Raw genomic sequence first — 22,682 nt, forward strand, 5'->3', positions numbered from 1 at the left:
TTAACTTTTTTTTATGGAAATATGCTGAGATGAGTAATATGTATATTGCCAGTGGGTATGTCAGTGGTTCTGAGTTTGTACTGCCAAGAATCGAGGGGGTAAAGTGAGAAGGTGTGGGCCAGAAATACGCCTCAGCCATCCAGGTGTCCTCCACTGTATCTGGCCCTGTGTAGCGTCTCCAGTTTGTGGGACCATGTGTAGTACGGCTCTAGACTTGTAGGGCCTCTTGTATTGGGAAACAACATAGTGTGTTTCAGCTTTGCAAGGTTCCATAAAGTGTGTTTCTAGCAGCTTTGCAGGGCCTCTGTAGCGTGTCTCTGGCTTTGCAGGGCCCTCTGTAGCGTGTCTCTGGCTTTGCAGGGTCTTCTGTAATGTGTCTCTGGCTTTGCAGGTCCCCCAGTAGTGTGTTTTTAGTTTTGCAGGGCCTCCAGTTGCGTGTCTCTAGCTTCTGTAGCTTTTTTCTCGGTTTGCATGGCATCCTGTAGCGTGCCTCTGGATTTGCAGGGCCTCCAGTAGCATGTCTCTGGGTTTGCAGGGCCTCCAGTAGCGTGTCTCTGGGTTTGCAGGGCCTCCAGTAGTGTGTCTCTGGGTTTGCAGGGCCTCCAGTAGCATGTCTCTGGGTTTGCAGGGCCTCCAGTAGCGTGTCTCTGGGTTTGCAGGGCCTCCAGTAGCATGTCTCTGGGTTTGCAGGGCCTCCAGTAGCGTGTCTCTGGGTTTGCAGGGCATCCAGTAGCGTGTCTCTGGGTTTGCATGGCCTCCAGTAGCATGTATCTGGGTTTGCATGGCATCCTGTAGCGTGTCTCTGGATTTGCAGGGCCTCCAGTAGCATGTCTCTGGGTTTGCAGGGCCTCCAGTAGCGTGTCTCTGGGTTTGCAGGGCCTCCAGTAGCATGTCTCTGGGTTTGCAGGGCCTCCAGTAGCGTGTCTCTGGGTTTGCAGGGCATCCAGTAGCGTGTCTCTGGGTTTGCATGGCCTCCAGTAGCATGTATCTGGGTTTGCATGGCATCCTGTAGCGTGTCTCTGGGTTTGCAGGGCCTCCAGTAGCATGTTTCTGGGTTTGCTTGGCCTCCAGTAGCATGTCTCTGGGTTTGCTTGGCCTCCAGTAGCATGTCTCTGGGTTTGCATGACCTCCAGTAGCATGTCTCTGGGTTTGCATGACCTCCAGTAGCGTGTCTCTGGGTTTGCATGACCTCCAGTAGCGTGTCTCTGGGTTTGCAGGGCATCCTGTAGCATGTCTCCAGCTTTGCAGGTCCTCCTCTTGGGTGTATCTAACTTTTGTAGGGCCTCCAGTAGTGTGTCTTTAGCTTTGTAGGGCATCCTGTAGCATGTCTCTAGCTTTGCAGGGCCTCCAGTAGAGTGTTTTTAGCTTTGCAGGGCCTCCAGTAGCATGTTTTAAGCTTTGCAGGGCATCCTGTAGCATGTCTCTGGCTTTGCAGGGCATCCTGTAGCATGTTTTCAGCTTTGCAGGGCATATTTGTAGAAAAGATTGAGGTCTGCATATAGACGGGGGGCTATGGTTCTGAATCTGTTTTTCATTAAGGTTTTGATGGGCTTAAATTTACCGACCCCATATGGTAGGGCTGCACAATTCTGGATACCAGTATGGAGATACAAATGGGATGGTAGTACTGGTACAGGGTGTCTGTCGCCTGATATTGCTAAGTGTTTAGCAGGAGGTTTGGGGAAGTTCGTGTTCAGATGTACTTTAGCTGCCTCTGTCCCGAGTATTTTCCTGAAATCTGTATATATTGTATCTACAGATGGGTATCGAAATGATGTAATTGATATAAGGCAATATTTTATCTGGCTGTGCTAAATGACTGCTGCTGTGGTTTGGCCAATGTCTATAGCGAGATGGAGTATTCTGTATTAATATTTACATTCAGATAGCAGATCCATGAGCTCATGCTCTATGAACTGTGCATAGAACCACTTTATAGGGTCTTTCCACACATTAGGATAACAGGGGAGAAACTTCCTGTGGAAAAAACATTATACAGTGCTGAGCTTGGAAGATCAGTGAAGAGAACCTGTCGCCAAGAATAGTAGAAGGCTGAATTGTGACATTAACTACAATGACCATCTTTTGGCTAAAACTCTAAACAGGGCTGTGGAGACGGAGCAATTTGGGGTACCTGGAGTCGGTGGGTTTCAATAAACTGAGGAGTCGGAGTTGGATGATTTTTGAACCAAATCCATACGCTTTTTAAAAATTAGACTAAGGAGTCGGAGTTGGAGCAATTTTGGGTACCTGGAGTTGGTGGTTTCATAAACTGACAAGGCGGAGTCGGATGATTTTGTACCGATTCCACAAAGTAGGCATATAAAGGTCAAGTATGGCCTAATATGCTAAGCCTTTTGATACCTTTCCGATCAGAAATTCTACACCACACAGCACGCTCAATCCCAACAGATTTCCTGTTAGGTTCCGGTCTGTTTAGTTCCGTTAACTGTTTTTAATGCCAATGTGAACTGGGCCTTACACCTATGGGTGAGAAAGAAGGCAAGAAAAGACATTTGCAGAGGTTGCAAACATAAAAATGCTACACATTTCTGGCCGTATGGGCGAAATAAATTTACTTTCTCCCTGTGAACTGGTTAAGGGCTCTGTCTTAGGCAAGGGAGACCAGGGTTCGAATCATTGGCTAGGGTCAGTACCTATTCAGTAAGTAGATGAGACGTCCTAACACTGCAGGTTGGCCCCTTGCATGCGCCCTTAGTGGCTGCAGCTCTTGAGTCTAACAGGAGAAAAGTGCTATACAAATGTTAGGCTTATATACTTGTCTAGCCTGCTGTTGCTCCACCAGTGAAGATGATTCCTTTGAGGTTATCTCAGTTAGATGAGCTTCTGTATCAAATCCAAAAGTGTGAGGTCTTAGAAGCATGTCGCCATCAATAAGTATGGTGGAATGGAAACCACCTTGTGATATCAGCCAGTGCATGAGGTCTTGGTCATGATGGATTGGTGGTGGGGTTAGAGTACAGAAGAAGTCATCCTAGATTGTTTACGAAAGTCTTTGTAGTATCCACAGTAGATCTTGACTTAGCACTGTGTTAGCTTGTTACTATTGAAAACCACCGCAACTCCATGTATCCTACTCTCAGAAGTAAGTAGAGTCTGCATCTGATGTTCTCAGTCCGTATTTACAAGGCTTACATGACGGAAAGTTTTGCCACATTACAAAGGCCTCTCCTAAATAATAGTTGTAAAATAGACACAAGCCAGATGTTTGTTAAAAAGAGACTACACTAAGGCCATTCCTGCTTTTAGTGATTTGGATAATCCTAAATCGTTGCCTTTAGCGCCCCAAATAAATAGCAGATGACAGTTGCTCATAGTAGGTGAAGGCCTAAGATGTGAGACCAGCTGGCAACCACCAGATGGCCAATGTTGTCAGGGAAAATTGATTGGCTACTCTCAAAATCCACATTCATATTTTTTTTCTTTTAACATAAGCAACATCAGTGGAGTTTTCTGCTTTGTTTTCCAATTATCGTCCTTCCCTCAGAACTTAGACTTTGAATGAAACACGTTGAGGAACCTAGCATTTCTTGATTTGCAGGAATTAGGCCCGTGGGAGTTTCTCCACTTTGCGTTATGGTTTGCCATCTCTGGACCACCAGGGAAGCTATATTGTAGGCGAAGCCCTAGATCACCAAGAAAGCTATATGGGGTAGGGAGGAGGAAAAACACTAGACACCGGGTAACTGTATAAGGATGGGGACATTAGACACCAGGGACCTGATTAGGGGTGCTAGGGGAGGACCAGTAGACAGTGGGAAACTATTTAGGGGTGGGAGGGGAACCACTAGACACCTGGGACCACTAACAGCAGGGAGCTGTATAGGGGAGGTAGGAGGGCCACTGGACACCAGGGAACTGTATACGGGAAGGAGGGGGGCCACTAGACACCAGGGAACTGTATACGGGAAGGAGGGGGGCACTAGACACCAGGGAACTGTATACGGGAAGGAGGGGGCCACTGGACACCAGGGAACTGTAGAGGGGAGGGAGGGGATCCCATTAGTCACAAGTGAACTTTAAACTGAGGGAGGTGGCCACTTGACATTGAGGTTGGCTCCCGACTTGGTCCCAGTGGTCAATTTTGGCTCACTTTGTATTTGAGTTTAACACCCCTGCTCTAATGCCTATGTTGGATTTCAGTGTATGTCACTGCTGAACACAGAATATTTCCTACAGAGCTGAGATCACAGTGAATGTTTTCACCGTTTCCTTTGTTTTATGCACAAAGCCTTCACACACCATCATATTACCACTCAGACCAGCAACATCTGCTCCTCGTTGCCTGAGGGGTCGTGACACCGGTTCTCAAGTCTCCGCACAGCAGAGGACGGCCCATGTGCAGATCCCCTGTAATCAGCGCGGTCACCCTGTGAAGTGTAAGCATGTCTTGCAATGCGGAGAGCTACAGATGTGGCCCCGTTCCCTGTTTAGTTTGGCTTGTCACCAGCATTACTCTTTGAACTGGACTTGGCAATGACTGCCATGCAGTGATAAGATAATTGTAGCAGAAAGCCTCAAGCAGAGGACTCCTGAAGGGGAGATTTCAGCCACTGCTCAGAATAACTTCACACAGCTCGGCTAGAGCTTATTTATTGACCTTATGAGTTATGGGAAAGCCAGCTTGCTGGGTGACTCTTGGCCTTTTAAGGAATTGTTTTCATTTTTTACAAGGTCCGTAGAGTAGATATTGCAGCTGGTTTGGGACTTTGGGTTATGGCAGATGCATTGATGCAAGCTTCTGCTATATTTAGCTGCAGTTTGCATAGTGGGCGGCCCTGGTACCCAATATTTTACCGGGCACCTCTTGCGCCCAAATCCCCCCTGTAGCTGAATTACTATGGGTGCCTGTGGCGGAGATCTGTATGCAGCGCCCAATATTTTGCTTTTTTTTTTGTGGTGGGGGAGGGTTGGTGATTAAGGGTAGGCATCTGGTTGGTTGGTTGGTTTGTTTGTTTGCTTTTTTTTTTTTATAGGTAAAGTGTCTCCTGGGAAAGGGCAGTGGGAGTCATTTAAGGTTAGGCGTCAGTGGTTAGCGTTTTGTTTTTTAACCCCCCTGGCGGTATAAAAAATTCCGCCAGGGGGCAGCGCAGCAGTTTTTTGTTTTTTTTAAATCATGTAGCGAGCCCAGGGCTCGCTACATGATAGCCGCTGCTCAGCGGCATCCCCCCGCCCGCTTCGATCGCCTTGGCGATCTCTGATCAGGAAATCCCGTTCAAAGAACGGGATTTCCTGGAGGGCTTCCCCCGTCGCCATGGCGACGGGGCGGGATGACGTCACCGACGTCGGGACGTCATTGGGAGTCCCAAACCACCCCTCGGCGCTGCCTGGCACTGATTGGCCAGGCAGCGCACGGGGTCAAGGGGGGGGGGGGCGCGCGCCGCATCAGATAGCGGCGATCAGGCGGAGGCCGGCGGCGATCAGAGTGCTGGCGCAGCTAGCAAAGTGCTAGCTGCGTCCAGCAAAAAAAAATTATGAAAATCGGCCCAGCAGGGCCTGAGCGACACCCTCCGGTGGCTTACCCCGTGTCCAGCACGGGGTTACCGCTAAGGAGGTTAAGGTTAAGCATCAGTGGGGGGTGGTGTCGGTTGGGGTTGGGCATCGGAGGGGGTGCTAGTTGCGGTTAGGCATCAACTGTTGGGGTGGTTAGGGCTAGGCCTTGGAGGGGGGGGGGGGGGGGCTATGCGTTAAGGTAGCTACACACTACAGTTTTTTAAAATGTATTTTCAATTCAAGGATTACAATAAATGTTTTTGATTGTAACATTGGAAAAATGTGACCATTGTATCACACGTGTCTTCAATTTTTCAGCAATTATGAAAAAAAAATATTGAAAACTCTTCAAAAAATGTCTTGGGTGTATCTATGTAGAAATTCACTATCTACCCCACACCATGCAATTTTCATAAAAATTGATCAGAAAAATCCACCACTCCTGATCCGACTTAAATCGAATAAAAAATGTGGAATGCGATCAGATATTTTTTTTTTTTACTCTAGTTTAAAAAAAACAAAACAAATTTTTTTTCATTTTTTGGGATATCGATCGTTTTTATAGAATTGCTGTAATGTATCGTGTGTGTGGTTCATGTCAAACCTGGTGTCCTGCGTGTGTGCTGTGATGGTCAGGGTTGGGTGACCAGGGGGTAGTAGGCCACTGGACGGGCGGATGGTGATTCCCTCGCTGGAACGCTGAGGGCAGGTAAGTGAAGCTGCGCCGTGCATCTAGGGATGGGTAGTGCGAGGAGGGGGACATTTCGAGAGGGAGCTCCCTCTTGCCGCCCTCTTACTGTTTTCGCCCTGAAGAACGTGTTTCGGATTGCTTCATGGAAGAACTGACCCCGCCTTGCGAGCTTACAGAGGGTAGCAAGTTGGAGACATTAGTAAAGGAGATACAGGGGTTAGCGGACAAGGCAGCAAACCTCCAATGTTACCTATAGCAAATAATTTGGCTTGTCGGAACAGGTGTCTTTTGAGAGAACGTTTGAGGCTTTCCAGGCTTAGAGCATCACGGACAGGTTGGGGGAAAGCATTCCAAAGGAGAGGGGATGCTGGTGAGAAGTCTTGGATTCGGTATTGAGAGGAGGTAACATAAGCTAGAGGACGAGAGTCTCCTGGGAGCAGTGAAGGTTTTGGGTATACAACAGATCTATGTGAAAAATGGGTATCAGTAGATTTCAGCATGAGTGACATTCAGTTGGTCATCTCTGACCCAAAAAGCGCTTTCCTGCAGGACACATTCCTGCCATGTGCTTAGCTTGGCTGGCACCAGACACTGCTGAAAATACCCATAATAATAAGTGTACATGGGCTTCCTCTGTGCATTGCTGTGTTTGGAAAGCAGAGAAATCTTATCTCTCCCTGTGTCTGCTGGCTGACTTTCCCCCCTTTCAGGATAATGAATATTTTGGCTGGGATTACAGTATGGGTGGGGTGAGGGGGGCTGGCAGGGAGGCCCATCAATGAACACAGCGAGATGAACAGGAAATTGCAGAGCTGCTGAGAAACATGAACATGTTGTTGCTGGGCCCAGCCTCCTCTCATACACAGAAAAGCAGCTCCCTCATACAGGGCTGTGGGGAGCCATGTGGACAGGACTGGCTCACGTGCCTGGCTGTTTCTATATCCCTGCATCATGCTTTACAGGCGGCCCTGTTTACCTCGAGAAAACTGCAGACTGCAAAGCACAAGGCGTACTGTTGCCATGGTCACTGCCATTTAACTATTTCAGTGTTTGAAGGTTGTTTTTTTTGTTTTTTTTTTAGAGTTGATTTAAAATACCTGGTTGACCGTGTACTACAGTGTGTGGGTGGATGCCACCAATCTGCACAGTGTGGTGTCCCGCACGCTTTTTGTGTGCTGAGATGTTTAGAACAGTACCTGCGTCACAATATAGAGAAAAATAAAAACATTAAACCACTGTTTTTGATAAATCTGTTCCTATTTCCCGATCGATCAACCATACGGCCGATCAGATTGTGTGCCGTTGATGTTGCCGATCGATGACAAATGATTGTTCTATCCATCGTTAGGTTGATCCGAATTTTGGAACCGACCTTTTAGTCTGATCGGGATTGCTTCTTTGATGGTTCCAAACGATAATCTTTGATCGATTGCAATAATCGGATCGTTTGGAAGATTGTACCATTAATGGCACTTTAACGCGGCTCTTGTGTCTGTCAGTGGGGAGGTTTAACCCGACATCTCAATGTCAGTGCAAGTCACCATTAGAGTGGGGCCGAACCTCCGATTTTAGGTTCGCGAACCGTGTTCGCGAACTTCCGCGTAAGGTTCGGTTCGCGTAAAAGTTCGCGGACCGCAATAGACTTCAATGGGGATGCGAACTTTGAAAAAAAAAAATTATGCTGGCCACAAAAGTGATGGAAAAGATGTTTCAAGGGGTCTAACACCTGAACCCCCAGGTGGAGGAGTGGGATACATGCCAAAAGTCCCCGGGAAAAATCTGGATTTGACGCAAAGCAGCGTTTTAAGGGCAGAAATCACATTGAATGCTAAATGACAGGCCTAAAGTGCTTTAAAACATCTTGCATGTGTATACATCAATCAGGTAGTGTAATTAAGGTACTGCTTCACACTGACACACCAAACTCACCGTGTAACGCACCGCAAACAGCTGTTTGTGTAGTGACGGCCGTGCTGGACTGGTGCGCACCATGGCGAGAACAGGTATGCAGTAGCGGGTTCACTGAACAGAACAGGTATGCAGTGGTGGGTTCACTGAACAGGTATGCAGTGGTGGGTTCACTGAACAGGTATGCAGTGGCGGGTTCACAGAACAGGTATGCAGTGGCAGGTTCACTGAACAGGTATACAGTGGCGGGTTCACTGAACACAACAGGTATGCAGTGGCGGGTTCACTGAACAGGAATACAGTGGCGGGTTCACTGAACAAAACAGGTATGCAGTGGCGGGTTCACTGAACAGTACAGGTATGCAGTGGCAGGTTCACTGAACAGGTATGCAGTGGCAGGTTCACTGAACAGGTATGCAGTGGTGGGTTCACTGAACAGGTATGCAGTGGTGGGTTCACTGAACAGGTATGCAGTGGTGGGTTCACTGAACAGGTATGCAGTGGTGGGTTCACTGAACAGGTATGCAGTGGCAGGTTCACTGAACAGGTATGCAGTGGTGGGTTCACTGAACAGGGATGCAGTGGCAGGTTCACTGAACAGGTATGCAGTGGTGGGTTCACAGAACAGGTATGCAGTGGTGGGTTCACAGAACCGGTATGCAGTGGCGGGTTCACTGAACAGGTATGCAGTGGCGGGTTCACTGAACAGGTATGCAGTGGCAGGTTCACTGAACAGGTATGCAGTGGTGGGTTCACTGAACAGGTATGCAGTGGTGGGTTCACAGTACAGGTATGCAGTGGTGGGTTCACTGAACAGGTATGCAGTGGTGGGTTCACTGAACAGGTATGCAGTGGCGGGTTCGCTGAACAGGTATGCAGTGGTGGGTTCACAGTACAGGTATGCAGTGGTGGGTTCACTGAACAGGTATGCAGTGGCGGGTTCACAGAACAGGTATGCAGTGGCGGGTTCACTGAACAGGTATGCAGTGGCGGGTTCACTGAACAGGTATGCAGTGGTGGGTTCACTGAACAGGTATGCAGTGGCGGGTTCACTGAACAGGTATGCAGTGGTGGGTTCACAGTACAGTTATGCAGTGGTGGGTTCACTGAACAGGTATGCAGTGGTGGGTTCACAGTACAGGTATGCAACAGAACAGGTATGCAGCCAGGAACAAGCTAAGCCTAACTAATCTTTCCCTATGAGAGACAGTCTGCAGCAGCTCGCCCTACTCTCACTACCGCAGGCACACGAGTGAGCCTAATGGCCGCCGCTGCCTGCCTTTTTATTAGGGGGGGGAGTGGCTCCAGGGCTAGTGTAGCCTAATTGGCTACACTGGGCCTGCTGACTGTGATGTAGAGGGTCAAAGTTGACCCTCATGGTGCATTATGGGGCGAACCGAACTTCCACAAAAGTTCGCCTGCGGGACGCGAACGCGAACCACTGAAGTTCGCATGGAACCGTTCGCAGGCGAACCGTTCGGCCCAACTCTAGTCACCATGTTCCCACTCATACCTGTAGGCTGTTGGTAGTAACAACATTATTACCTAAATTGTCCTCTGCCTGACACTATCCTCCCCTCTCCTCTGCCTGACACTAACCTTCCCTCTCCTCTGCCTAACACTATCCTCCCCTCTCCTCTGCCTGACACTAACCTTCCCTCTCTTCTGCCTAACACTATCCTCCCCTCTCCTCTGCCGAACACTAACCTCCCCTCTCCTCTGCCTGACGCTATTCCCCCCCCCTCTCCTCTGCCTAACACTATCCTCCCCTCTCCTCTGCCTGACACTATCCTCCCCTCTCCTCTGCCTGACACTATCCTCCCCTCTGCTCTGCCTAACACGATCCTCCCCTCTGCTCTGCCTAACACTAACCTCCCCTCTACCAAACACTAACCTCTCCTCTGCCTGACACTATCCTCCCCTCTCCTCTGCCGGACACTATCCTCCCCTCTCCTCTGCCGGACACTATCCTCCCCTCTCCTCTGCTGGACACTATCCTCCCCTCTCCTCTGCTGGACACTATCCTCCCCTCTCCTCTGCCTAACGCTAACCTCCCCTCTCCTCTGCCTAATGCTAACCTCCCCTCTCCTCTGCCTAACACTAACCTACCCCTCTACCAAACACTAACCTCTCCTCTGCCTGACACTATCCTCCCCTCTGCCTGATACTAACCTCCCCTCCCCTCGGCCTAACGCTAACCTCCCCTCTCTTCTGCCTAACACTATCCTCCCCTCTCCTCGGCCTGACACTATCCTCCCCTCTCCTCGGCCTGACACTATCCTCCCCTCTCCTCTGCCTAACACTATCCTCCCCTCTGCTCTGCCTAACACTAACCTCCTCTCTCCTCTGCCTAACACTAACCTCCCCTCTACCAAACACTAACCTCTCCTCTGCCTGACACTATCCTCCCCTCTCCTCTGCCTGACACTAACCTTCCCTCTCTTCTGCCTAACACTATCCTCCCCTCTCCTCTGCCTGACACTATCCTCCCCTCTCCACAGCCTGACACTAAACTCCCCTCTCCTCTGCCTAACTCTATCCTCCCCTCTTCTCTGCCTAACACTAACCTCCCCTCTCCTCTGCCTAATGCTAACCTCCCCCTCTGCTCTGCCTAACACTAACCTCCCCTCTCCTCTGCGTAACACTAAACTACCCCTCTACCAAACACTATCCTCCCCTCTGCCTGACACTATCCTCCCCTCTCCTTTGCCTGACACTAACCTTCCCTCTCTTTTGCCTTACACTATCCTCCCCTCTGCCTAACACTATCCTCCCTTCTCCTCTGCCTAACACTAACCTCCCCTCTCCTCTGCCTAATGCTAACCCCCCCTCTCCTCTGCCTAATGCTAACCTCCCCCTCTCCTCTGCCTAACGCCAACCTCCCCTCTCTGCCTAATGCTAACCTCCCCTCTCCTCTGCCTAACACTATAACCTCCCCTTTACCTAACACTAACCTCCCCTCTCATCTGCTGAATACACTAACCTCCCCCTCTCCTCTGCCTAACGCTAACCTCCCCCTCTCCTCTGCCTAACACTAACCTCCCCCTCCGCCTACGGAACCGCTGAGTGGATCTGTCAGAAACAGTCTTATAAGTCTGCCGACAGACTGTGTACACGTCCTACTGTCAGCAGAAGGTCTGCCCAGTGGGAGGGTCTGACGGACCCGTCGTCTGCTACAGTAGTGCGTGTGTACGCGTCTTAATAGCAATCAGTGTGGGAGGGATGGAGGGGCGCATTTTGGTGTTTCAGCCTTGGGTGCTGGAGGATCTTGTTCCCCCGCTGTGCCAAATGATAACAGGCTGTTTACCAACCGGTGACTCAACCTGCCCAACTATTAAGCAGGTTGGCCATGAGTACAAGTCTTCTGAACAACTTTGCTGTTTTTGAATGCAGACATGTTGTGTAGTTTGTCGTTTAACTTGAGCACATAGTATTAAGTAAGTTGGTTGTTTAGTTGGTTGCCATGTGTGTATGCACTTATCGTGTGAACAACTTGTGCGGTTGGTTGTGCATTGTGTTGGATGTGTGTATGATCCCTGAACACTAACCTCCCCTCTCGTCTAGCAGATGATTTTCTTGGATTTGGTTTCTACTGTACTTGGTTGTTTTGTATTTAGAGCCAATAAGAGTAACTGCATCAGGTTAGCACTCAGCATCTTTCTGAACTGGTGTGAGTGTAATGGCTGAGGATAGGAGACGCATACTGCTTACACCGACACGTGATGACCTCTCCTGTGTTGCTGTGTCTTCCATAGTTTGAGACGGAGATTCAGAAGATTTCAGAGGCTTACGAGAGTTTGGTGAAGTCTTCCACAAAGAGGGAAGCATTGGACAAAGCCATGAAGAATAAGCTGGAGGCTGAGATCCGCCGACTTCACGACTTCAACCTGGATCTGCGAGGTGAGTCACTCTCTCAATATTTCCCATATGAAGCTAGCCTTAAAAACCACACAGCAGGGCTAGTGCTGATTGGTTCATTAATAAGCTGCAACAAGTACCGATGCTCTTTTCCATAGCTAGAGGGATGTGCAGGCCTCTATCTTCAGAGTTAGAACCACTGGACCCCCCTATCTACTTCCAGCAGTGTTGGTTCCCAAAGAGCAATACTAGGAGGCTCCTACCACAGAGCACTAGTGAATAGGGGGAGCATTAGCAAGCTTTGCAGGTTAGTGTGGAACTAGTCAGCACTGGCATAGCTGTGTATTTTTTTTATATGAGGTAATCCTTGCTGTAAAATGGACCTAAACCCTGCCAGGACTCTTTATGTAGAGCAATCAAAATGATTTCAATAAAAAATGCTGATGGCAATAAAAAGTTGTGGTAAAACGTTTGCTTCCTTGTTTGGAGTTCTGTCATGTAATAATGCAGAGTGCTGATTGGTTACTCCATTGTCTTAAGTTTATCCTGAAATGTGGGGTATAAGAAGGCTGACATATTTATTTTTAAACAATACCAGTGGCCTGACTGACCTGCTGATCTGTTTGACATCAGTAGTGACTGAATCACACACCTGAAACAAGCATGCAGTTAATCTAGTCAGACTTCAGTCAGAGCGCCTGAACTGCATGCTTGTTCAGTGTCTATGGCTAAAAGTACTACAGACAGAGGATCAGAAAGACAGCCAGGAAAAGTAAATAACTACGTCAAACTCCATATTCCTCTCATTTCAGGTTCCCTTTGAATGGACTAGAACCACAAAAAAATTTTCAAATAAAAATAAAATGCATACATTTAAAGAGAAACTCCGACCAAGAATTGAACTTCATCCCAATCAGTAGCTGATACCCCCTTTTACATGAGAAATCTATTCCTTTTCACAAACAGACCATCAGGGGGCTCTGTATGACTGATATTGTGGTGAAACCACTCCTACAGGAAACTGAGGACCATGGTCCTGGCAGTTTCCTGTTTGTGAACCTCATTGCATTGTGGGAAATAGCTGTTTACAGCTGTTTCCAACTGCCAAAAAAGAAAGCAGCACCATGTGATAAATATCAGAATGTAAATCAGGGATTTAAAGGGACTCCGAGCAGTGCAGAAACTATGGAAAGATGCATATCATTTTAAAGCTCTCTTTCTCCTCTTTCCAATGATATATAAACCGCCGCCCTACGCCTTTTAGTTTTCGCTATTTTCGCGATTGAAATTGCCGCGGCCGCGATTTCAATCGCGAAAATAGAGAAAACTAAAAGGCGTAGGGCGACGATTTAGGTGTCGCCCGAAAGAGGAGAAAGAGAGCTTTAAAATGATATCCATCTTTCCATAGTTACTTGTATTACACAGGACGACTTTTTCCGAAAGTCAGCAGCTCCATTCTGCTGAATGGAGCTGCTGACACTGGGGAAAGTGTCGTCCTGTGTAATACAAGTAACTATGGAAAGATGGATATCATTTTAAAGCTCTCTTTCTCCTCTTTCTGGCGACACCTAAATCGTCGCCCTACGACTTTTAGTTTTCTCTATTTTCGCGATTGAAATCGCGGCCGCGGCAATTTCAATCGCGAAAATAGCGAAAACTAAAAGGCGTAGGGTGCCGGTTTATATATCATTGGAAAGAGGAGAAAGAGAGCTTTAAAATGATATGCATCTTTCCATAGTTTCTGCACTGCTCAGAGTCCCTTTAAAAGATTTGACAATGGGCAAACACTGACTAAATCATTTATACATAATTTTTGTAAAAATGAAGCACTTTTTTATTACATTATTTTCACTGGAGTTCCTCTTTAAGGTGTACATGTGTCACAGAATAAAAAGCTGCCTTAAACAAACAATCTTAATGCGGTCGTTTTGGCCGTTTACCAAAAATAAAAGTGCCCTATGACTGCTAAAGACAATGACCTTGCCAAGTGCTGGACTGCCGTTTCGGGTGTGGTGTTTCTAACCTCACCCGATACTTCTGACGCATCCTTGCGGCAAGCGCGGATGCACTACGATGGAAATCTGGGAATCGCAGGGAATACTGCTACAAGTTTGTTCCCTGCCTCAGTATCTGGATAATTTGCGTGTGAAAAATTGTTTGCAGTTTAAACACAAAATGTGAACCCTGCCTGATAATCTGTCCCTTACTGAAACTGGTGCTCAGAAGAGGCCTGATATTACTCTTCCTTGACTTTCCTTACACCTGAAACCATTCATATTTGCCTGCTGTCATGAGAGTCCCACTATCGCGAAAAAGTAGGCAGTTAAAATCTGACAGGACTGACAGGTTTTGGGCCAGTCCGTCTCCTCGTGGGGGATTCTCTGGGTTTTCTTTGTTTACAGCAGTATTTCCTGAACAGCAGTTTAACTGCCAGAATAGTAAGATACCAGCCAGCCTCCCTACTCACGCTCTTTTGTCAATTCAAACTTTGCAACTGCTGTTCAGGAAATGCTGTTGAGAACAAAGAAAACCCTGAGAATCCCCCGTGAAGAGATGGACTGGCCCAAAACCTGTCGGTTCTGTCAGATTTAAACTGCCTTCTTTTTCGGAGATAGTGGTCCTTTGAAGTGACGCTGTCATGATGGGAATATGGAGGCTGCCATATTTATTTCATGTTGAAACTATGGCAATTGCTTGGCTGTCCTGCTGATTCTTTGCCTCTGATACTTGAAGGCTCTGACCTTAGAACAAGCATGAGGTCAGGTGCTCTGACCACACTTAGGCCCCGTTCACACTGCACGCGTTTCCAGCCGCGTTTTGGAAGCGCGTGCAGGTGGCCGACACGCACGACATCAGACATTGCATAGAGTGCAATGTCTGATGTTCACACTGCATGCGTTCCGGACCTGTGTGGTCCGGGAACGCATGCTGCACACATTTTTTGTAAAAACGCGTGGCTGTCCCATTCACTTTTCAGTGATGGGATCAGCCACGCAACGCACACAAACGCGGATGGCGTGCGTTCGTACGCGTTGCGTTCCGCACGCATAGCCATCCGCATTTGTGATGTGAACGGGGCCTTACCGCATTCTTGTTTCAGGTGTGTAGGCCAGATACAACTGAAGCTATAGAGGTCAGCAGGACTGCCAGGGAGCTATTTTACTTTACAAGAAAAGAAATATGGCGGCCTCCATAGCCCTTACACTGCAGGGTTACTTTGTCCTCTGGTGCAGTGCTGGGATAGGTTGCCTAAACAAACTGCTTTTCTTATTACGATTATCCTAGTATAGTGTGTATAAATGTGATCCAGACTCCCTTAATTATTATACTGCTATGGTGAATTAGCTGTAACCAGCAGAAGTCCACATGTGGACCTTTTTAGAAGCGCTCAGGTACCGAAGCAGAGACCTTGTGCTGTAAAACATCATTTTGTTGGCCGGCCTTCTTTGGAGTTTGAGCTTTTTTTGTTAGGATTTGCAGGCAGTCCCGTCCTCCGTAGGGCCAGTGATTGCTCACTGCAGCCGCTAAACTCCCCATCTTGTTTCCTGTCTTTGTGCAGATCGCCTGGAAACTGCCAACAGGCAGCTGGCCAACCGGGAGTATAATGGACACGAGGAAGCATCGGAAGAGGGCCGCTACGCATTGAAAAGTGAGTGCTGTGTTTTTAGATCTTCCGATAAGGGTTTGAATCGGGACTTTCTCTAAAACTCTGTAATATAAATCCAGGCTGAATGCAGAGGAAGCAAAACAATACTGTGCCGGCTGGGGGACAGCTTTATCTCTCTCATCTTGTTACTGAGAAGTGTAAACCAGACTGGGACAGCCTGTTGGGATCCAGCTTTGTCGGGATCTCCAGCTGCCGGACTCTCGGTTACCTGCCTGACGACTGGGCGGTTACTGTACAATCCTCTGCTTGGGATTTGTAGTTCTACAGCACATTCAAAGAGAACTCCAGTGGACCTGATCTCTTGCACAGGACAGAAGGGAAACCTAGAGAAGTGCACCCTGTATGTATTTAGAGAGTTTAGCCTGTCTTAATTCCCCCTCATTTCTGACTAATCGCAAATGAGGGGGAATCTCGGCAGAGCAGCTAAATTGTAAACGCAAAATGTTAACCCTATGTCTGCTTCCATGAAAGCAGGAAGTAGACACACTGCAGATTTATTGCAGGATTTCTATTAAACCTGTAACGAGAAAATGTTCCCCTGGGGGGTTCTCAGCTCGGGTGGGGGAAGCCTCCGGATCCTATCGAGGCTTCCCCCGTCCTCCTGTGTCCCAGGGGAACTTTTTTCATTAGAGTCTCTTTAAAGGTTATGTTATTGCTTATTTTTTAGAGCAGAGGGGAAGGTCTGAGTTCAGGTCCACTTTAACCCCTTCCTGAAGCATAATCCTTACAACTAAACATGACGTTTCTAGCCCACACTTCCTAACCCTAAGGGCCCGTTTCCACTACAGAATGATGCAAATGCAGCTACCTAGCCGCATCGCATCACTTCCGCCACCGGCCGCATCACTTCCGCATTTCCCGATGTGTAACCCCTGAGTCAGCCCCTGCCCCCTGAGTCAGCCCCTGCCCCCTGAGTCGGCCCCTGCCCCCTGAGTCGGCCCCTGCCCCCTGAGTCGGCCCCTGCCCCCTGAGTCGGCCCCTGCCCCCTGAGTCGGCCCCTGCCCCCTGAGTCAGCCCCTGCCCCCTGAGTCAGCCCTGGCCCTCAGCCTGTTTCAAGCATCGCTAATTGGGGATTTACTGCCTTAATAACAAAAAATACATCTTTGCTGATTGAGTAGCTGCACTGTGTATTTAATTTACTTATAAAACAAAACGGAATCTCTTCCTTTCATTCCCTTCACTGATTCCATTTACTGCTGTCAGAGGCATTACTATGCAAGACTGACATTTTAACAGAATTAATTTTCCCATAAGTGAGTAATTAGCCATGGAAAGGAGCCATTCATCTCATCATGTACAGTACATGAGACTCGAGTTATCTGCAATACCGTCTCCCACTCAAATTCCCAGCCTCTCATAAGAATGCCCCATTCAGTTTCACGTTTGAATTGAATTAATGTCCTGAGTGTTTAATACAGGTCACATGATAGACAGGATAGCCTTGTGGAGGTCACATGACCGCACTCAGCTGAGGACTGCATGATGATATTCCAGTAACAGATGATCTGTGGAGGGGAAGGGAATTATGACTCACAACTTGTCAGAGGAGGAGAATCATCCGGTGCTAGGCCTTCTGAAATGAGTAAGCTTAGCGTCACTGGCTGCAGCAAACGCCAAGGACCAGCAACAGCAATCCTCCAAATGTGTTTTCAAAGTCAGAAACTTTACAGCAGTGTGGCTGAGCTGAAATAAAATGGCCCATCCCATATCATTGTTTTAATTGGACACTGCAGTGGTTGTCTGAAAAGTGCTACAGACATCTCCTAGGGTATGACGCCAAATTACAGATTGCATAGTTGCTAAAAAAGCAGGTCAGAGCCCTCCTCCCCATTTTAGAGTCCTTTGTATAGAAGTTGCCTTTTTTACACACCCATTCAGCAAAGTGGTTCTGGATCATCATGACTTAGAGACTATACATCAAATGACACCTCCTTTAGTTAAAAAGTTATACCGGCCTTGAAGGCTATTGTTGACAGGGCCGGGCCGAGGCATAGGCTGGAGAGGCTCCAGCCTCAGGGCGCAGTGTAGGAGGGGGCGCACAATTCATTCAGCTTTCATTCCTAATTGTGTTTGAAGCAGAAAGAAATAAGAAAAGGGGATACATGGCAGTGACTGCAAACCAGATAACTAGATATTAAGGTGTTGGGGAGGTTGTGGGCCCTGTGGTGCTTCTTAGTCTAATAGCAATCAGTGTGTGACGGCTGGGGTGGCAGGGATGGAGGGGCGCACTTTGATGTCTCAGCCTTGGGTGCTGGAGGACCTTGTCCCAGCTCTGATTGTTGACATATAACCCCCTTCCCAGCTCTGGAAGCAGCGGCATCCAGCGTGTAGCCCCGCCCCCTTGCAGCTAAGTGCTCTGGGGCTTCCATATATGGGATACAGATAATGCCATGGCATTCAGCTGAAAGGGGGCGGGGCTATGTGCCAGAAGCTGCTCCTTCCAGGGCTCAGGGGGAGACTTCAAAGATAAAGATTTAGCAAGTCTGTATAACTTTTTTACCCAAAGGGGATTCATTTTATGTGTCATTTGGCTGTATTGTCTCTTTAACTTAGTGAGATCTCGGTGAGATCCCTGTACAAATATAACCGCTACCCTACTCTGGCATCGAGTCTGACATCACACTAACCATTATAAAAATAGCTATATTCTTAAAGCATACCTGTCCCGAGGCAAACCTAGCTAAGGTGAGCACAGAGGTGTGTTCATGCTGGATCCACATGCCTCTGTGCGTTGCCTATCGCTCTCCTCGTTCTACCCGGCACCCGTAATCACAGCTTGCAGAAATGTGACTTTTAGCTAAAGTAAAATTATCAATGCAAACCAGCTGCTTACTGTTGACGGTTCCTCCTATCAGACGCCCATTCTCTCTTCACCGTCTCTTCCCTAGGGAATGGGAGGGGGATGGGAGGGAACATCACAGCAAGTACACCTCTTCCTGTCTGAAAATTTGACTTAAGCCAAAAGTCACATTTTTGCAAGGAGTGATTATAGAGATTGGGGACGAGGAGGGGAACACACCATGCATGTGGATCCAGCAGGAACACTCCTCTGTGCTTATCTTAGGTAGCTTTGCCTCAGGTCAGATATCCTTTAAGCCTCGTACTCTCCCGAGGCACAAATGTTGCCAGTCGACGCACAGAGGGACAGAGATGCAGCGGAAGCTGTCGACTGACCGCGCCAATCGCCTGGCGACAGCTCCGGGCGACGGTTCAGTGGTTGCGGCGACAGTTGTAGCCAGTGTGTATGGGCCATTAAACTAGCTTACTTTTATCAGTATCAGAAGTATCAGCATATGTCGGCCCCACAGCGGTTGGGTCCGTCTGGTCTTTGGTGACCCTCTGGAGCAGGGATGTCAAGCTCAATCACTTCAGGGGCCAAAAGCTAAGACCTAGTCTAAGTTGTGGGCCAAATTGTTAAATAAGATTTAATATTTATTGAACAGTTTAAAATAAAGTGGCACAACTATAGTGACTGTGGGGGGCCTGGATCCTAGCTCCTCCCTCTTCTGCAGAGTAGCGCAGTGGAGCAGTTTTATATTTGCCTGCTCCAGTGCTACTTCTAAACTCCTCTTATCTTCCTGACCGCCACATGCTCTATGCTACATACCTCTGGCTCATAATGCGTATCACATGATCGGGAGAAGGAGGTGAGGAAGTTTAGAGCGTGCAGCTGCCAGGAAGAACGGAAGAGACAAAATGCAGCACTGGAGCAGGTAAATACTGCACTACTCCGCTGCGTTACTATGTGGGGAGATGGTACAGGAAGGTGTGTGTCATTTACCAGCCACATGGGGGGGAGGAGATTCATGCTTCATGGATGGGGTCCCGTGCGTTGTTGCTGCTGCACCCAGGTCTATTGTCATCCTCTGGATGGGTAGGCAGTGTACTGTTGTTATTTTACTGCTTACCGTGATGGACATTGGAAGCTCTGGAGGGCCACATATAATGGCAAGAAGGGCCGCATTCTGCCCGCGGGCCTTGTGTTTGACACCTGTGCTCCAGGGCGAACTGCAGCCCCATTATAAACATCACTTGCTAAAGTTTGTGAAGCTGCATGCTGTGGAGAGCGCAATGTCCTCTGCATTATGCTTGTAGCTATAAAGCCATTGAGGTGGGTTGGATGTTCAGAATGAAATGTCCAATTGCCTGAACTGATTACCAGTGGTGTAGTGGTTAGCGCTCTCGCCTTGCAGGTTCCTGGTTCGAATTCCAGTCAGGGCACTATCTGCATGGAGTTTGTATGTTCTCCTCGTGTCTGTGTGGGTTTCCTCCGGGAACTCTAGTTTCCTCCCAAATCCCAAAAACTTACAGATAAGTTAAAGCGGAATATAACCCAGAATTTCTTCTTTGCTCTAAAAGATTTATGGCATATAATATACTAACACAATGTTGTTGTTTTGTTTTTTTTGTAAAACCCGCATTCAGAATCAGAATCATTTTTATTCGCCAGGCACGACAGGGTCGTGCTCGGAATTGGATTTGGCACGTACAATTTCACGGATAAAGGATAGGACTATAGATAACAGAGGGCATACAGTAACAGAGTCATAGATAAAAACAAAAGCAAGAGCACATAAACCAAAAACGGCTAAAGCAGAAGTCCAGATTCATAATTAGTTCATGAACAGGGTGCAGTTCTGGAACACAATGTTGCTCCAGTGCTGGGCTCAGAGCGAGTTAATGAGTTCAGGAGGGTGACAGCTGAGGGGAAGAAGGAGTTCCTGTGCCTAGAGGTTTTGGTGGCGATGGCCCGAAACCTACAGCCTAACGGAAGTCTGCTGAAGAACCGCTGGCCAGGGTGAGAGGGGTCACCAGCAATCCTCTGTGCTCTTGAGCGTAGCCTGGAGTTGTGGAGGAGGTCAAGCGAAGGTAGAGGTCTGCCGATGATTCTCTCCGCCGATCTAATGACCCTCTGAAGTTTGTATCGGTCTCTGGTGGAGGAGCCAGCGTACCAGACTAGGATGGAGGAGCAGAGGACGGGTTACATCACAGGGCTGACTCTTTCTTCTGCAGGGAGCATCCGCATCTGAACTGCTTTTAATCTTATCTTGTGTACACATTCGTTTACATTTATGTAAACATTCTCTGGCTGTGCAGGACTTCAGCTGATGAGTCCTGGGGTGAAACACAGGACAGAAATCACTGCTGGCAGCATTCACAACAGAATTACAACAGTTATGAATAAAATGCACCAGCAGCTTTCAAAGTAAATTAACTGAACTTTGGGAAGTTATAATATCTAAATGAATAATAATACTTGTGCACAAAAGCAAATATGATAATTGTATGGGTTATAATAAGTAGGAAAACACATTTTTGTTGAAAATTTTAAACCACTTTAATTGGCTTCCTCCTAAATTGGCCCTAGACTACGATACATACCCTACACGATACATACATAGACATATGACTATGGTAGGGATTAGATTGTGAGCCCCTCTGAGGGACAGTTAGTGACAAGACCATATACTCTGTGCAGCGCTGCAGAAGATGTCGGCGCTATATAAATACTAAAATAATGAAAATAATTACCACATGCTCCAAATAATCATCCCCTAATCTCGCATACAGCCAGCGGCCAACATTCCCCCTCCCATGGAGAAGACCAGAGAGTGCCGGCGTCCCTCTGTTTACTTGGCTGTCTCACAGAGCCGTCCCATCACCGCATGTTTACACTCCCCCCTTTTCATTAACATCTTATAGAGACGTCCCGGCCTATAACGAGACAGAATGAAGAGTTTTTCATTAGCGCCTTGATTGAATGTTGGTCTTATCACAATGGGGCCGCCTTCAGCACAGTTAATTACTTCACATTTCGCAGTGTTCCCCGGACAGAATGGATGGAGAGACAATATGAAATGTCACTATGTAATTAGACCTGACACAACAGAATTCAGGCAATAGAAGGCTCCCGCTCTAATGTGCAGCCAAATACTTCCCTTGTGTTTGCTTCATTTCAGTGTGGGGATCAAAGGCCAGCCATTTCTATAGCTATGTGCTGTCCACTGTCTTCTATATGAGGCTGTTAGATTGCTCTGTGGGAAGGGGGGCTCCAAACCTGGATACTCCTAACACCATATTAAATCAGATCTACAAATGCATCTCCTACTTCCCACCCTCCTATGGAGAGAAGTTACCAGAAGTTAAAGTGAACTTGAACCAAGTAAAATGATTTAAAATAAACACATGATGTACCTGCAAATTAATATTACATACTTACCTCGCTGTCAGTTCCTCTCAGAAGCTCACTATTTTCTTCCAACAACGATTCCTTCCAGTTCTGACAAGATTTTGTCCGAACTGAAATAGATCAGTTGCTGTCAGTTATAATTGAAAGGACAACTGATGAGCATGGTAATGTCCATGCTTCCTTCTGGCTCATGTGGACAATATTACAGTTATACAGTCTTCTGACCAGGAAGCTGTTATGGGGTAGGTAAGTACCAGCCTCATAAGCACCGCTGAGTGCCTCCGTTCTTCTGCTAGCAGTCCCGGTAACTGGCTCATCAGAATCAATTTATTCAGAATCAATTTATTCAGAATCAATTTATTCAGAATCAGAATCAATTTACTTTCGCCAAGTAAGTTTTTGCACCTACAAGGAATTTGTCTTGGCAGTTGCTTAACAAACACAAACAAAAACAATACAAGGACAGACAGTGTGAATATTACAAGTTAAGGACATTATAAGTATAGTGGCAGTAAGCAATGTGAGAATTGTTCATGTTTAGTTCTGTGCTGATTACTTTCAGTCCTAGCAGCTCTAACGTGGTTCAGCATTAAGTATGGCTACCGCTTGAGGAAAAAAACTGTTCCTGTGTCTAGAGGTTTTGGTAGCGATTGACCGGAATCTTACTCCTGAAGGCATGCGCTGGAAGATGGAGTGAGCTGGGTGAGAGGGGTCAGAGGCAATTTTGGATGCTCTCTTTCTGCACCTGCTAGTGTAAAGATCCTGCAGGGGAGGTAAGCTACAGCCAATTATCCTTTCCGCTGATCGGATGATGCGCTGCAGCCTCCCCTTTTCTAATGCTGAGCAGGAGCCGA

At 47.6% G+C, this 22,682-nt stretch overlaps 1 protein-coding gene across 1 annotated transcript in view; it reads left to right on the forward strand.

Moving 5' to 3' along the window:
• The window catches only part of AMOTL1 (angiomotin like 1), a 172,486-nt gene that overhangs the window by 125,763 nt on the left and 24,041 nt on the right, over nt 1-22,682 (forward strand). Inside the window, 2 exon segments of the mRNA XM_068266833.1 lie at nt 11,869-12,013; nt 15,531-15,620. Coding sequence (XP_068122934.1) covers nt 11,869-12,013; nt 15,531-15,620 — 235 coding nt within the window.

This window comes from Hyperolius riggenbachi, chromosome 2 (assembly GCF_040937935.1).
Source record: "Hyperolius riggenbachi isolate aHypRig1 chromosome 2, aHypRig1.pri, whole genome shotgun sequence".
NCBI classification, from domain to species: Eukaryota; Metazoa; Chordata; class Amphibia; order Anura; family Hyperoliidae; genus Hyperolius; species Hyperolius riggenbachi.